At 52.5% G+C, this 16596-nt stretch overlaps 5 protein-coding genes across 5 annotated transcripts in view; 3 read left to right on the forward strand and 2 right to left on the reverse strand.

The window, feature by feature from the left end:
• Positions 1-106: 106 nt before the first annotated feature.
• GUITHDRAFT_48709 (hypothetical protein) lies at positions 107-2382 on the reverse strand (the record flags this gene model as incomplete). Its single annotated transcript, XM_005827295.1, has 4 exons — positions 107-153; positions 199-330; positions 693-1134; positions 1237-2382. Coding segments are annotated over 4 exons (1767 nt in total), but the record flags the coding sequence as incomplete, so codon positions are not given.
• A 1791-nt stretch (positions 2383-4173) lies between these two features.
• Positions 4174-6644, forward strand: GUITHDRAFT_158332 (hypothetical protein; the record flags this gene model as incomplete). The annotated part of the gene is made up of 6 exons (XM_005827296.1): positions 4174-4250; positions 4757-4823; positions 4866-5069; positions 5123-5278; positions 5323-5843; positions 6593-6644. The coding sequence occupies 6 exons, from the start codon at positions 4174-4176 to the stop codon at positions 6642-6644; spliced, it is 1077 nt and encodes a 358-aa protein (XP_005827353.1).
• On the reverse strand, positions 6613-7411 carry GUITHDRAFT_154170 (hypothetical protein; the record flags this gene model as incomplete). Its single annotated transcript, XM_005827297.1, has 3 exons — positions 7353-7411; positions 6960-7034; positions 6613-6916 (listed from the first exon to the last, which is right to left on the reverse strand). Coding segments are annotated over exons 1-3 (223 nt in total), but the record flags the coding sequence as incomplete, so codon positions are not given.
• A 4012-nt stretch (positions 7412-11423) lies between these two features.
• Positions 11424-12522, forward strand: GUITHDRAFT_113613 (hypothetical protein; the record flags this gene model as incomplete). The annotated part of the gene is made up of 5 exons (XM_005827298.1): positions 11424-11473; positions 11528-11580; positions 11632-11818; positions 11885-12389; positions 12439-12522. 5 exons carry the CDS (start codon positions 11424-11426, stop codon positions 12520-12522), a joined length of 879 nt encoding a protein of 292 aa, XP_005827355.1.
• A 1769-nt stretch (positions 12523-14291) lies between these two features.
• The window catches only part of GUITHDRAFT_142869 (hypothetical protein), a gene marked incomplete at both ends in the record, with an annotated part of 9244 nt that continues 6939 nt past the window's right edge, over positions 14292-16596 (forward strand). Inside the window, 2 exons of the mRNA XM_005827299.1 lie at positions 14292-15365; positions 15418-16500. Coding sequence (XP_005827356.1) covers positions 14292-15365; positions 15418-16500 — 2157 coding nt within the window. The remainder of the gene's footprint in view (positions 15366-15417; positions 16501-16596) is intronic.

Consider the following 16596-nt stretch of genomic DNA (forward strand, 5'->3'; position numbering starts at 1 on the left):
TCCTCCCCCTCCCACCTTTTTTTTCCATCCTTCCTCTTTCCTCCCCCCCCCCCCCCCTTTCCTTCCCTTCCTAGTTGCGGCCACACCCTCCTTCATCCTCAACCTGAGGATACTGGAAGTAAGGAAGGAAGATAATGGTGGGAGCAGACGACTCTATTGCAACAGGTCAAACTTGTTCCTCCCCACTCCCTCCTTCACCTGGATCATGGCAGAAGGAGAAAACAAACCTCCTGCTCTTGACTTCAAACCTCAACTCCTTCGGCTCCCCCGCCGTCCTCATCGGGTATGGTCGGATCACCGCAGGCAGTGCCCGTCCTCCCGAGAACACGTCTTGCTGGTCGTAATGCTGCAGTACCAGCGGTGAGAGGGAGGGGGAGGGGGAGGAAGAGGAAGAGAGGGAAAATGAACTTCAAAGATGATAGAAAATAACAGGGGGGGCTGAAGTTGATGATGGAGACGGAGATGTCAATAGACAGGTTGATGACTGTTATTGATAACGATGACGATGACGAAATCAACAACTATGTTGACGATGGTGGTGGTGATGGTGATGGTGGTGATGGTGGTGGTGGTGGTGGTGAAATTTGTGGCGGTGGTGATAATTGTGATGATGACAAGATGTTGGTGATGGTGTTGGTGACAGAGGAAGAGGCAACGATGACAACGATTTCAACATATAACAAACACAAAACAACAGCAAAACACCTGATCAGCGCAGTAGACAGACAGGTCCTCCCCGTTCCACCCATCCCCGTATCGGTTGCAGTTATCAGGCGTGTAGTTCCAGATCGTGGCGTGCACCAGCGCTTCCTCCACAGCGCGCAGGGACGAGTCCATGGCTGAGATCTGCAGGTTAAAGTCGTTTGTCCTGAAACTCTCCCCGTCGTTCATGTTGAAGGGGATCCCGATCTCTCCGATGATAGTCGGGCAGCCTCTCCTCCTTATCCCCCTCGCGATCTTCTTCAGGGCCTTGAGTTTCGCTGCGTTCTCCTGCGCCACCCGCTCCTTCCCCAGCACGATCGGGGGCTTGTAAGGGTTGACCTTCTCCTCGAAGTGTGCCAGCCCTACCCACGAGCGGAAAGACTTGGCGACCAAGGGCACGACGTCATACCAATGAGGAGCCCAGATAATTCCCTCCTGCTCCTGCTCCTGCTCCTGCTCCTGCTCCTGCTCCTGCTCCTGCTCCTGCTCCTGCTCCTGCTCCTGCTCCTGCTCCTGCTCCTGCTCCTGTTCCACCCCCTCGCTCCTCTGCGAGAACCTGGGGCAGTGCTCAGCAGTGGGGTCCTCGAAGTCTGTGTCCCTGTCGATGAAGATGAAACTCCCAGGAGAAGCCTTCCTGATCGCCGTCATGAATCTCCTCAGGAAGGGAACGAAGTAGTCCCCCATCGCGTTAACCTTCCTCCCCCTCACCTCCTGGAAGTAGTGCGGCTTCAGCAGCACAGCCTCTCCCCGCTCGTCCACGTCCCACACGCCATGCTGCTTCCAGACGCACTCCCTGCCCTCCCTCCATGCCCTGACCCTCCCAGCATTCAGCGTCTTCTTCCCGTTCCACACGTAGGAGGGGTAGTAGTAATCCACAGCAAGCGCCTTTCCTTCCCCAAGCTGGAACGACTCGAACCACGAGGCGCACCACCCGTGCTTGAGGTACGCCGACTTCCTCCTCACGTCCTCCCACCCGATCATCCCTAAGTTTGGCTCGTTGAGGGTATCGAAGCCCAGCACGTTGGGCTCGTCCCTCAGGGTCTCGGCAAGCGCCACCATGGCTCGGATGTAGTGCTCCTGCAGCCAGTCCTGGATGTTCTTCCCCTCCACCGTGAGCAGGGGCGCGAAGTCCCGCCCCCCGAAGAAGAGAGTGAACATGGTCCCTGCCGCCAGCCGCATGTGGTTGGGGATCCACATCATGCTCGGCAGCGGATCCCCGTGGTGCTGGTGCGTGAACGCTGCACCACTCTCATGCAGCCTGCTCACCTCGAACCCTGCCGCGTCAAGGGTCCAGGCAGGGGCCCCGTCTCCTCCCGTCCACCTGGACCACACGTCCTGGTGGGGGTCCACAAACACGGAGATCCCATGCTGGCCCGCCTTCCTGATCACATCCCGCACATACGTCAGGTACTCCCGGTCGTAGACCCCTGGACCCTCGTGCTCAACCGCCTCCCAGGTCACCAGGAAGCGCAGGAACGTCAGGCCCCAGCACGCGAGCCGCTCCAGGTGCTCATCCGCCTCCTCGAGCGGGAAAGGCCGCCCGACAAACGTGATGCCCTTCCTCTCCAGCCCGCTGGCATCGTTGGTCCGCAGCCCTACCGGCATCTTCGAGGAGCCGCCGAGGTTCACTCCTCGCAGCAGCACGCGCCGATTTTCTGAATCCTTGAGCCACTCGCCATCGATCCTTAGCTCTCCCTTGACAGGCTGGGAAGGAGAGGACAGGCCTTCTCCCCTCTTCTTCCTCCCATATCCTTCCTTTGGGTAGGACTCTTGGAAAGTTGGCACGACAAACCAGAGCATGAAGGAGCTCGAGCCGGTTATGAAGGCAGTCAGCCAAGACAGCAAGCCGAGATCGAAACTAAGGAAGAACATGGCGGTGCTTGCGAGAAGGCAAGACATGATGTACTCCGGGTGAAACCTTGATAGGATCCACCCGATCCCACTGGCGAGCCATGCTAGGATCATCGTGCTCGCTTCGTCGTCCTCTTCCTCGCTCCTCGACCTTCCCCGTTGCCACGACTAGTCGCCCTACAATATTGACCCTGCAATCGGGGCTCATATATGTAATTATATGGGCTCGTAAAAGAATATTTCATGGTAGTATTATAAAACTATTTACAATATATTATTTTTGTAAAGCAGCGCCCATACGTGGCTGATACTTTATGTGAGTGATCGATGGATTCTATCAGTACTGAAATATCACAACTTATTTATATACTAAAATTTATTTCTATGTAGTTTTAGTCAACATTGAACTCTCACTAGCTGTATGAGAGTACAGGTTTTGGATCAGGGGTCCCGGTTTGCTGAGTGGTACATGGGTGGGGTAGGGTTTCTATGCTGGTAGGGGTGGTCTCAAGGGGGCTGATGACCCTCGCTTTTGCGTGTGAGTAGGGGTGGGGGTGAAATACGGGGGGTTGTGAGGGAGGATGGGGTGGAAAGCTGTCGTCGATTCACTAGGTGGACTTTGACTGTGAGTTTTCAAATCTAAGCGAACAGATTCAACTAATTTCACTACCCACATGTGCAATAAGGGAAGAATGGTGCTATTAGGGAGGGGTAGTGATTGAAGAATATTCGATAAGGTCAAAATTGGGAATGGCGATGGCGCGGTGCGGAGAGTAGGGAGCGGAGGAACAGGGAGACAGGGAGGTAGAGCAGCTGTGGAGAGGCAAAAGAAGGATGAAATCAGTGATGATGGAGTCGGTTCCGTGATCAGAACGAGCAGCAGGACGAGCCGTAGGACGAAGATTGCCATCAACGTAGCGCTTTGCTTCGGGGGCATAACTATGCGACGGCATGCAGAGTGTATGGCGGTGGAGAGGGGCTGAGGTCAGGGTGAGAGGGAAGTAGATGTTCGGAGAGTTGAACCATGTGCATGGCAAAAGCTGTGATTGGGATGAGGAGAGGAGCAGGGGAAGGTGCAAGGCATCTGTCTCGTCGACTCGCTAGCAAGCATAAAGCAAGCGAGGGGAGCCAACAAGGAAAGAAGGATGAATCATGGGGGGAGGGATGCAATCAATGTATGTAGGAAACACAAGTCTCATGAATCTTGGGCTTGAAGGAGCGTCTCGAACCTGTGTATTTGGCGCAGGACGTAGAGGTCTTATCGATATCTATGGATAGATCGCTCAGTATCGTGTGTTGTTTGGAGAAGAGAAGAAGATATTTTCTACAACAGATGACAAAATCAATGGTTGTAATGACCATCAAAGACGCAGTTAGTGATTTGAAAGGAGACGGACAGGATGACTTTTGGTGACGTTTCTGACTCATAGCAATCTTTGCAGGGAATAGTTGAGAGGCATCTCCTCAACTTCTTTCACACTTCGAGTTTGCACGAAAGGACGTCAATATTGGACTGGAGAGATCGGCTCAGAGGCTGCTTGATACAAGAGCAGTTGTGATCCAGGCTTCGACTCTGTTGCACATCACCGGGGCCAGGCTTCCGGAGCGGGCTCGTCACAGATGAACTTTGGCAGCTCACCCCCGGCAAGACCGCTCGTGAACTTGACATTTCCGGATAGGAAAGATGATCCAAGGAGGTCTTCAGGTTGTTTCTTTTTCTGTGCTTGAAAATATCCTGTGGAATGATGATGTGTGTAAACAGAAAAGATACAGCATATAGAAACGGGTGCTGGTCTTGCATACAATGGCAAAGTCATCTACAAGATGGGGCTGTTGGGGAAGGAGAGCAAGAGCTTGTTGAAAAGGCGATGGCAAACTAGGCAAGATCAAACATTCAAAGTGGAGTTGTCTCTTATACTGTCAGCAGGTGGGTTGCACTAACGGATGGGTTTCTCTTCTATTGGAAAGACGAAGCAGATTTCCGTATGGGCAGAATTCACAAGGGCTCAGTCGATCTTCGAGATTGCTCTCTCGCTACGGCTGAACAGCACACCAACAGACCTTTCACATTTGGAATTTTCCACACAAAGAGAAGGTGGGTGGAAAAATGGTGGGATGGCGGGCTTCTGACTCGTGTATGCACGAACAGGGATTACTTCTTCGATGTGGGGAGTGAACAAGAGATGGTGGATTGGGTTCAGAGCATAGAAAACGTTCTAGGGGTGGGGCAGAACAGCGTCAACTTGCAAGATTTTGAACTTCTTACGATGGTGCCATCACGATGTTACTTTTGATTTGTTGAGTGCGTGCAGGTGGGCAAGGGATCATACGGGAGGGTCATTCAAGTTCGTAAAATCGATTCAGGGAAGATTTACGCGTTGAAAGTGCTCAACAAAGACGACCTGGTCAACACCAATCAGGTCCAGTCAACCAAGACTGAGAGGAGAGTCCTGGAAGTCATCAACCATCCTTTCATAGTCAAATTGCACTTTGCATTCCAGAGCAATGATAAGCTGGTAAGAAAACATTTGTTACCATCGCTTCTGAAATTTGATCGATTGCGATCCAGTGTCTGGTGATGGACTTTATCAATGGGGGGGAGCTATTCACGTATATCAATCGTGAGAAGAGATTCAGTGAAGAGAGGGCAAGATTCTACGCGGCTGAAATCATTCTTGCTCTGGAATATCTGCATGAGATGGACATCATCTACCGGGACCTGAAGGTTCTTTCGCTGATGCCTGTAGGGTTTTCTGACAATTTCTACAGCCTGAGAACATCTTGCTGGACTGCAATGGTCACATCAGGCTCACGGACTTCGGACTGTCCAAGGATGCGATGAACGGGAAGACGTACACGATGGTCGGCTCGCCGTACTACATGGCTCCTGAAATCATACTCAAGCTCGGCCACGGGCAGGCAGTCGACTGGTGGAGTCTCGGGATTCTCATCTACGAGATGCTGTTTGGCCTGCCCCCTTTTTACAACCGTAACACCAGGATGGCATATGAGAAGCTCCTGACCAAGGAGCTGGAATTTCCTCTTAAAGTGTCGGATGAAGCATGCGATCTCCTGCGGGGCCTGCTGCACAAGGACCCTTCGAAGCGGCTGGGGAGCATCGTGTCGGAGCAGGAGAAGAGCCACGATGGCGTGTCGCAGATTAAGACCCACCCATGGTTCGTATGTGTTGACTTCGACAAGGTTCTCAACATGGAGGTGGAAGCTCCTTTCCGTCCGCGCGTGAAGAACATGATGGACGTCAGCAACTTTGCCGTTCACTTCACATCACAGTCCTTCGACGTCTCCCAGGACAGCAGCGAGAGGCGGCGAGGTTCCAGCTACGAAAAGCACAGCGAGTTTCACGGCTTCCACTATGTTGCGCCTGTTGCCAAGGCGATCACGCGACAGGGACAAGGTGGAGTGAGCTCGGAGGTGGAGGAGCAGGGATCTGCTAGCCCGGTTGTGGATGAAGCCAGGCAAGGGCTAGAGGGAGACCCGACTGGGGAGCTTGCGATACAGGCGACGGAGTTCCTGCAGCACTGCAACTGGGACATGGAGCGAGTCGTGCAGACTCTCTGTGCTGCGATGCTTAACAGGGAAGAGATGGACCACTTTTTCGAGCCCTCTCAAGCTGCTGCCAGCTCCACCACGGCACATGGGCACCAGACCACGCTCGCGAAGCTCGACGAGTTCAGGCAGGCGCTTGACAAGCGTCTCAACTTTGTCTCAGGCGCCGGGAGGTGAGACTTGGAAGTTTGCGTTCGGATCCAGCACACTGATTGTTTCACAGCAGCAGGTCTGAGCTCGGCTCCCGCTCCGAGAGGGGTAGCGTCGAGGATGACTTCGCCCAGTTCTGACGCCTTTTGTCGAGTCGTGTAATTATTCTTTGTTAGATAGTCAAACTAGTCAAGCCGGTAACGTAGGGTTTGTTGAAGCCCTCTAGAGAGGTCAAACTAGTCAAGCCGGTAACGTAGGGTTTGAAGCCCTAGGTCATTTCTACTCCTCCTCTTCTCCCTCTCCTTTCTACCTTGTTTCTCAGATCCCTCTCCCGTAATAAAGCAAACGAACTTGTTTCATTCACTCCATGGTAATTCTTTCTTCACAAGACTATCTAAACACATAACTGAGAACATCGACCTGCCTCGACCTCCGTGGCAAGTCGGAAAATCATAAAACAGGGACTGAGGGCCTCCGGCTGTCGGCAGGCATATCGAAGCTATTTACTTCACGACGACAGTTCCTCCCACTGACGAACGCTTGTCCGTTTCACCGACGTGGCTGTCCGAGCCTGATCCGTGAGACTTTAGGTACCCCGACTTCCTAGACAGGCAGTCGTCCCCTCCTGATACTGAGGGATGGTTGCCTGCGCAGCGTTAGCATGGTGTAGCCCCGAAAGAGCACCATACCTGAAAGATGCGACCTTAGACGACGAGTTCTCATCTGCTCTGGTGTGAGCTTCTCTTGCGCCTGAGCTGGTTTTGCTGTGAAACAATAAATGAGTTTCTCCATCGCAATAGAAGAGGACGACAGAGCATCCACAACGAACAATCGGAACGAGCAAGCAACATCGCCGGCACAGATGCTTTGTTTTCTCACGGGATTGAGCAGCAAGAAAATGCATCAAGGAAGCACATGAGAATACGAGCTCGTGCGAAGCAGAATTCAGGGGCTGTGATGTCATTTCCATCAAACAGCTCACAGACACTGCTCTTTCGAAGCAGAGGGACCAGATTACGGAACACACAAATGGAGAACAGTGAAGAAGGAAAGAGCGCGAAAGAAAAGAACAGGGAGCCTACCGTAGGCCATAGAGTAGAGGACAGCAGATACAGCAACGACTCCTCCTCCTGCGAGCGCCATACGACCAGCCATGATGTCAAGGTTGGCAGAAGAGGATCGCGACGAGCTTTTAAGAGGAGCCTAAGCTCCCCCAGGGGAGGGGGGTGGGGTTATGTGGGTATTTCGGAGGGGTGAATGCATCCAAAGCTGATTCCAAAAGTAGGTACGGGTGGGTGAATGTTGGGAAAAGGGGGGTATCTATCAGAAGATCGGTTGAAAGGACGGGTGCAAAATCCTTGTAGGTACCTTTTGAGGGGTAGGAAAGTCTAGGAGGTCCTTTTGCAGGGGTATGTGTTAGTATGCTCACTATCTCCTGATGGTGGGGTGATTTTTTGAGGGGTAATTCGAAAGGGGTACTATCTTCACCGGGGTAGGTTGGCCAGGAACAAAACCAATGGTAGGTGTGGATCAGTCAAATATAGGGGTACTCATGATATTCCATAAAAATTCGATTAAAAGTGGGGTAGGTTCACAATATCACCGGTAGTCGACGATGATGAATAAAAAAGGGGGGTATGTTGAATTTTAGAGAGAGCAGTCGGTGGGGTACTTCTAGTATTTGGTGGGTCAAGTATTCAAAACTTTATGTTGTTTGGTAATTTGGTGGGTAATTTGATAGGAAATAGAGGGGTAGATTGGTTATTCTCTTCATAGAGGGTCTAATAATATGGATAGGTACTATGAAAGGGGGTACTTGTGTAGTACAAGGTGACACTGCTCAAGCAAGGTGGTACCCCCCCTTGATGATCAAATAGTTCTGTACCCCACCACTTCGATGACAGTAAATCGAGGGGGTTGGGGTTGCATTGTTTATCTCAGAGGGTCCTGAACGTTGAGGTAGTCTAAGGTAGGTAGGGGTGATATAATGAGGAGGGGTCTATTTCTATTTCTAGGTAGTGTACGATCAGGTTTCGTATTCGATGTTCGTGAGTTGGTGGGTAGTTTACCCCCCTGTTGAAACTTGTTTCTCACAAGGGTTGGTATGTCATGGGGGGTGGGGGGTGGAGGAAGTCCAACGGTGGGTACTTCTTTGATCATAGTCTGGTACGGTGGGGATGACCCGCAAGGGTCCCAACTTGTAGCTCTCTTTAAAAGCAATTGTAAATATCGTCCCTCACATTGTTCCATGCAGGGGTGGTATTTCATACCGTGGGGTGGGTATTTTAGGAGGGTTGCATCTCAGAGTAGGGTGGGGTAATCTCGGAGGAGGTAGGGGTTGTCGCAGGTAGAAGGAAAAAAGAACTTCGGCAAGAAGGGGAATCATTAGCCGTCAAGTGGGTGGGTGATAAAGGGGAGCAATCGGGGTTAAATTCAAGGGTGGTGGGTCCTGGGTATTCATTACAATTGGTGGGAGTCGATTTGGATTGAGGGTAGGGTACAGGTGATCAGGATGGTACCTCGCATCAGCAGGGGTGGAGTTTTGGCCTAGTGGCACTGCAGTTATCTAGAGAACGATTCTCTAAGTATTGTGATAGCATAGAAGAGGAGAGGGGCTCTGTTCGCGTTGAAGGACATCAGCATATCATGGTACACATGGGTGTAGGGTCTTCCGCGGTTTCGATGGGTGGTATAGGTGTAGTGCTTTGAGAAGGGGGTACCTTGGCACGGAATGGGGGTACCACCTAGACAAACAGTTTCCAACAAATCTGATCCATGGGAGGTGGGATATGGATGGGTCATGTGTGGGGTAGGGTGGGTGACCAAGCTTGTTGCAGGCCCCATGCCCACCCCCATGTCTGGCGATTCAATTTGCTCTTTTAATATATATTTAAACGCTTGTCACCGGTCCCTTTGACTTCCTACGTATGGGAACTGGTGGGTCTTGGGATACGACCGGTCCTGAGGAAAGATTTGGGGGCTCATCAAGCTCAGAGTGGGGGCCGAGGCAGCAACACGCGTGGTGGGAGGGGTACTTGTGGGCAAGACGAAAGGAGGGTAGTAGTACACTAGAGACGTAGTGGTAGTATTGACTGTCGAAAGGGGGGTTGCCGGAACTTCTCAGGGGTGGTATTAAAAACTTTTATGTTTAAATATTTTTAAATGTGCAAGATGTGCCTCCCGCAGGTCCACCCTACCCCCTCCACATGACCACCCCGAATCCCTCCTTTATATACCGCCGGAGGTCGCAAACCTCTTGATTCGCAAATACGACCTTCCCCCCCATGTCCTCTGCAGGACCCACCGGTCCGGTCATTTTGAAAATAACTTAAATGGAAACCGCTTTTTTTTTTTAATCCAATGAGAAAAGCCTATACCACAAAATCCGCCTCAACTTAAAACTAGCAAAAGGAAAAGGCAGCAAATACCTCAAGGGGATACTCAGTACCCCCTCGCCCGTCACTCACCGTGCCGTCACCCGTACAGATCACTGAGTCAGGCGACCCTGAGAGGCGAGTCGGGGGGCGTGGTCCGATCGCGCCGCCCCGGGCTTGGCAAGTTGCCGCTTGCGCGCCCGGCGGGCCGGTGACCGGACTCGGAGCGGAAGTTCACCGGCGTCGGCTCAGCTCGGACCGTCTGTAGATCGGACTGAGTCGCCCGGCGCGGCGCCGCGGCCGGGGCCGTTGGCCCCCCGGGCCGCCGTCCGCCGCCCGGTTGACTCTCGCCCCGGTGGCCGCACTGCGGCAGCCTGAGGGCCGCCACCGTGTACGGTCCGAGACTCGGAGAGTCGGTGTGGCGTGACTCGCTGAGCCTGAGTCGACGGTCAGACCGTTAAGCTCCCGGAAGTTCGGCCGCCCGGCGCTGCCCCGGGCCCCCGGGGCCCCGGCGTCCGAACCGTCTGAGTCTCCGGGACTGCCTCGGACTCCTGCCTCGGAAAGCCCGGTTCCGAGACTCGAGCCGCCCGGCCCCGCAATGATCGCCCGGCCGACCGCTGAGCCGGCGGCCGGGCGGCCCCCTTCGGGCGACGCCGCCGCCCGGCCGAACCCCGGGTCCGATCTCCGTCCCGGATCGGACTGGACTCGCCGGCCGACTGACCCGGTACTACTGTACTACCGGCCGGTCACACCGCCGTAGTCACTGAGTCATGTTCGGTACTCCCGGCCCAGTAGTAGTACGATAGGGCCATCCAAGTTTGAGTGAAAACGAGGACTAGAAACATATTTTTCAAGCGGCTGGGCCTCCCCTCCCCTAGCACAAGGTTTCTTCCTCCTGAGGGGGGCAGCCACCACTGATTGCTTCACTACCGTAGTACCCTTCAGGGCCTCAACGGTTAGCATGACCTGCTGTTGAGTTGTCATTACACCTCCTCTTCCTCTTCTCCTCTGAGCCTCAGTCAGTCTCTATCTGCACGATCACCTTATTAAATGTTCAGCCCTGGTCCCTTGTTGCTGATTATCACTTCCCTCTTGTTGCAACTTGCCAGCTAATCTTCTGTCCTGTCCTGTCCTGTCCTGTCATGCCCTAATCTGTGACTTATTCCATTTCTTCAATCGGCTCTCCTGAGGGAATTTGTTCAGGTGTTTTGTTTCGTTTTCGCTCAGCATCGGAAAGATGCTGGAGATATCGGTGAGAGCTCTGAACACTTTTTTCCTCAACTTTGCGCAAATGCAAGCAGCACATTAGATGAACAAGGATCTGAATTAAATTTTCTGATATTTTTTTTGTGATTCCTGTACGACAACAGGAATTTGGGAAGGTGATGGATAAATCCAACGACCTGCAAAGGAAACTCCAGGAGCTGCTTCATGTAACCTCCTCTTTGCCTTTTGCTCCTCAACTTGTAACTCAATGCATGTGATACAAGTGACCATGGCTGGCAGGCTACGGATCAATTCTTCACAGATGACTTCAAGCCTCCGGGCAACACCTCCTACTCAGCAGCGATCATAGACGACTCCTCTACACCCCCTCCCCCTCATACCTTCGATGCACACGGTGTACAATTCTTTGAGAATTCAGAAGGCGTCTTGGTAAATACCGAAGGAATCCGCAACTGCCAGACATTGACATGATGAATTATCTAGGGGACGATAGAAGAGGAGGGCGATGACCGACAAGAGTCAGAAACTCCAAGAAAGCTCCACCAAAACGACATGGAGCCGTTTTCAGATTACGTTACGTACAGTTCAGCTCCATCTTCAAGGTGTCTTCCCCTTCCTCGCAGAGCAGAGGATAAGAGGAGACTGACTTCTTGCAGGCCAATGGCAGAGAACGAGAGCAGGAACATGCTCGTCAGGGATCAGAAGCTAGGTTCCGGAACATGGCAGGGACATAGTGCTGTTTGAATGACAGCCATGGCAGGTTCTCAGGCAAGGATGGAAGACCCTCTTCAGGGAGAATTTCCGAGAGAAGTTCTCGATCAAGACACAACGACGAGGGCAGCCTTCTGCATGTCTCTTCTGACACAGAAACATCTACAAGACTTCCTCACGTCGCACTTGAGTGCCATTACAGATTTCGAAAGCAAAGTTAGGAGAAGGCTGTCAAGGTGATTGACGCATAACCATTCCTTCTTCCTCAACGCTCAAGTTGGATGACGCATGCTTTCCATCAGATTCCAAGTTTCTATCAACGTTGTGCAGAACAGACTAGCTATGTACAAGGCCTCCCAAAAATTCTCGAGCACAAGGGCTGTAGCTAGCAAGAATGCTCATGCAGAAGCAAGTCGACCGCAGCAAACGCTGCCCTACTCTGAGTACGAGAAGCTGGAGTTTGTCAACCGCGAGCTCACGCGGAAGCTTGGGTCGTCTCTCAAGTACAAGATAGAGTGCGAGGAGCTTCGACAAGCTATCGATGGGTGTTGGACCAAGATCGCAGAGCTGGAAGGAGAGAATCGGCACCTGAGGGCTGAGAACAGCAGGCTGTCGAGCGAGATGCTCCGTCCCATTCAGTGGGCTCCTGATCAGCAGCTTGTTGCTGCGAATCATGCAGAAGTTTATCAGGCAAACCATGAGAACTCTGTAAGGCAGTCTGCGGACGAGATCTTTCAGTTGCGAGCAGAGATGGCAGAGGGACGTCGAGAGCTCTACAAAGTCACTGCAATGCTGGAGATGTTCAAGGTGTGGCGTGTTCGTACTGGTTTAGAACACATCTGATGCTCTTGTACAGGAAGAGAATATGGCGTTGCAGGAGAAGCTCGAAAACGCAGAGAGCAAGGTCAAGGTGTTAGTAGAAAGAGGTATAAATATGTGATCAACATCATCCGGTTTGTGATAGATACCATTATGCATCTTCCTCTCTCTTTTGTATCTTATAGAAATTGGTTCACTTTTTGCGTCTCAAGTGGTTTATTCTCTGATCGTTTGTTGGTTGTATTGTCCCACCCGCATCAACAGACTCAGTGTCTCGAAATGAGATCAGTATCAGAGAGACTTTACAGAGAAAATGTTCTCTCTTCTGTGGCTTGCCTAGGTGGTTTCTCGAACACATCCCGTAATGCTTTCATGCTTGGCCTCCATCGTCTTGTGCGTTTTCGCCTTTTCAAATGTCCGAAATCGAACTAAATACTTTTCTTGACCGAGTACATTCTCAGTCCGCAAGAAATTCCATTCTAATCTTCCTGATATCATCAATTTCACTTACCACTGCATCATCCTTTCTCTGAATGCCATTTCTTTCTCTTTACATTTGCACGAAGGTTGTTTTCCCATTGGCATGCTCGAACGAACCTGCTTCTACTCGCGCTGCTCGTGTTTCTCCTGCTGCTCCTCCTGCTCCTGCAGCTTCTCCCCGACTCATTTCATCGCCGGGGTCTTAAGAGGCTACCCCACCCTCATTACGTGTACCCTTATGACCGGTAGTATATACTATTGGTACCTCACCCTCCCAAGACCATGTCTTTCAAGGGAAAGGATGGGTGAGGTAGTAGACTGTATCGATGGAAAACAAGGGTACGATAAATTTGAGGGGGGTATATGATTTCAAGGGTGGGTAGTGAGCGCTTGGTGGGATACTAGTAGCTGACTATACCATATTATATTATGCATCCACATAAAGAAAAGCAAATAATTCGCACTAGACAATAGCAAGGACTAGGTCAGTTTTTGGTGTGGGATGTGTGGGGTGGGGGTAAGAAGTGAGGGGGTAGGGTGTTTCATCAGGGATGGAATTGAGGGAACGCCATGCACCAGAGTGGAGAAGGAGCAGGGCAGGGCGGGATGGAGGAGAGAGCGGTAGGAGGACGACATGGGAAGGAGGATAGCAAGGATGCATGATCGTGATGTCGATAATGTAGGAGCGACGATGTAGACACGTGGAGAATGTAGAGTTGAAGGAAACAACCAGGGCAAGCAGGGGAGTGAAGACAAGAAGTCTGTTTTATCACGCTTGGCTGAGGCTAAGGAAAAGATTGCGCCCCAAATCAAGAAGCTGAAGGATAGTAATACAATAGATGTGCAAAGTAGCATTCTAGAGGACGGCGTCGTTGCCACGTGGCCGACCAACCTTGGCTGCGCATTTGCTGCAAGCATTCAGATTGAGGATTGCTGCATGATGTTTTGATTTGCGGAGTGTATCGATCCAGATAGCAAGATACTACAGAAACGAGAAAGGTGTCAAAGACTAGCCTCATCTCAAAGAGTTGGGTTGTAGAGCTCCATGGTATTGCACAGATCTAGTAGATCTGAGTTTCATCTGGACACTTCGCGTGACGTGTTTGATGTTCACAATGTGGCCGGCATTGCTGTAGCTGCAGAGATCTGAATACTTGTGATCATGTGATGATATACTTGTGATCATGTGATGATCAGGATCACTCCTTCTCTGGTTCTGATATAACACTGAGTCAGCAGGTTCTGACCCCACGACTCTGATGGAGCGCCAAGAGTGCAATTAGGCATTGTCGATTTGTCGGTGGGAGGCAGACGATTTCTCTCTCCTACATCGTGAGGACATTCATCGCATTGCTCACGTTGTGTGCTGTCTTGTGAAACTACTCCCGCAAGAGCATGAGCTCCGACAGCATGGAGGAGGTTGGCGGGGCCAACCACCCATGGTCAGTGCTGTGCTTGTCACGGGAGGAGTTTGTTTCCCGCATCGCGGAGGCTCGGTCTTCTCCTGATCACTCCATGTTGGAAAGGATAATTACGGCGCTGAAGCAGCAAGACGATGACATGACTCCTGCGACATGCGTTGAGCTCATTGGATGGCTGCTTGCTGGAGAGGAGCCGAGTCCATGGTTGTCCTCGCTGAAGGAGACAGGCTTCTCGTCAAAGTGTGGGCATGTGTTCGAGAGCGAGGAGTGGATCTACAAGTGCCTGCAATGCTGCGCCGACCCCACCTGCTGCTTCTGCTCCAAATGTTTCGAGAACAGCCCCTGCCGGAAGCTTGGGCATCGCACGCAGCTCGCCCGCTCTCCAGGAGGAGGGTGTTGCGACTGCGGAGACCCCGAGGCATGGAACCCCTCGAGTTTCTGTAGTATCCATCAAGCGAAGAGCGAAGAGACGTGCAAGGAAGATCGTGTGCCCCAGCAGTTGCTGAGATTCGCTCCTCTCCTCTTCAACCATGTGCTGGAGTACTGCTGCGATGGTCTACTTTGCAACGAAGATGCTGAATACGATGGCGACGGTTTTCTTGCTGTCTTGCACAACGATGACATTCACGACATGGACACAGTGAGGAACAGCATCGTCCGTGCGATAGATTGCGATCGACAAATCGCCCACAACATCATGATGAGTGCCCACCAACACGGGAGTGCCATCGTGAAGCAGGGAAGCAAGCAGCATTGCAACAAGATTGTCTCTTCTCTGCGCAAGGCAGGGTTGATTGTGACCTTGACACATCGGCTCTGGCAAAGATTTGAGCTCCGAGCGACTGCGATTCTCCAGTACCTCGCTGACATCTGCTCATGCTCCAACTCCCTCCGATCGGTGCTGTGCGAGACTCTAATTCTGCGGGATACGAACGAAAACTTGCATGGGGTTTCGTGGAAGCACAAGCCGCTCCAGGTGTTCATGGAGAACGAGGAGTCGTTTTGGGCAGGAGCTAGCCCGGTCCTGCACAATCTCTACGTGCAGCTGATAGCTGACGAGAAGGTAGACTCTCTTGACTTGTCTGGTCGGTTCTTGTGCTTACGTGGTTTGACAGTTCAAGAACTTCTTCGCAGACGCTTTCATCAAGCTCTATCCTTCTCTGATAGACTCAAAGAAGGAGAGCAGCGTTATCGGCAACATCACGCTGCTCGACGTGTCCGTCCAGGTGTTCACCGTCCCCTCAGTGGTGCAGCGGCTTGTCAGGGAGAGGAGGCTGATGTCGATTCTCCTCTCCTCCCTCTGGTCCAGCCTGGCCGACGAGATCATCGACGTCAACCACTACGACCGCGACGCCAAGGAGCTTCCCAACGGCTATCGCCGCGTGCTGAGCGACCTCGTGTACGTCCTTCGCATCCCTCAGATCTCCCTGTCCCTGATCCAGGACGAGGGTGCGTCCGACGCCAACACCATCGAGAGCTTCTTCAGGTTCCTTGAGAGCATGCAGGAGATGGACAAGCATCCCCTGCAGAAGGTCGAGCACGTGCGGGACGACCGGAACTGGTCGGAGAGCTTCAGCCTGGCCACTGAGATCTGCCAGCTCCAGGGCCTCATCGTCCAAGGCTACCGGCAGTCCCTTGCCGGTATCTCAGTCCCTGCAGGATCCGACGGGCAGGAGCTTTCAGCCTTCCTGTCCTCTGCTCCCTTCACTGTGATGAAGAGACTCTACTCCACCCTCCTAGACTGGGCCATGCTGAGGATGAGTCAGAATGCGGTCAAGGTAGGCAGGACGAGGCCGGCCGACGGCTCTCACGGGTATCCTTACGTGGATTACGAGATCAACAAGCACAGTGTGAGCCTGCACTGCCCGCTGCATCGCATGTTCTCCTCCCTGTGGGCGGAAGTGATGCAGTGGAGCAAGGGGAGGATCGACATGGGGAGGCTGCACCAGCAGCTGGTGGCAGAGGTGTGGAAGGAGTCGACCTTGTCCGACGCGTCGAGCTACTGCGAAGGAGTGAGCAACGTGGAGCTGTTCAACCTGATGCTCCTGGAGCTGCCGCTGCGCGTTTTCATCCTCTCTGGACAGTCAATGGCTGGGGTCTGGCTAAGGAACGGGATGTTCATCAGGGGCCAGCTGCAGCTCTGGTGCAGCTCGAGGTTTGGGGATGATTTCCTGAGGCTGGATCTGTACAATCTGCAGGTGACGTGAAGAGGAGGAGGAAGAGGAGGACGAGGACGAGGACGAGGACGAGGAGGAGGGGGAGGTGGTGGTGGAGGAAGTGCAAGAGGAGGAGGA

Source organism: Guillardia theta (genome assembly GCF_000315625.1).
Source record: "Guillardia theta CCMP2712 unplaced genomic scaffold GUITHscaffold_68, whole genome shotgun sequence".
NCBI lineage: Eukaryota > Cryptophyceae > Pyrenomonadales > Geminigeraceae > Guillardia > Guillardia theta.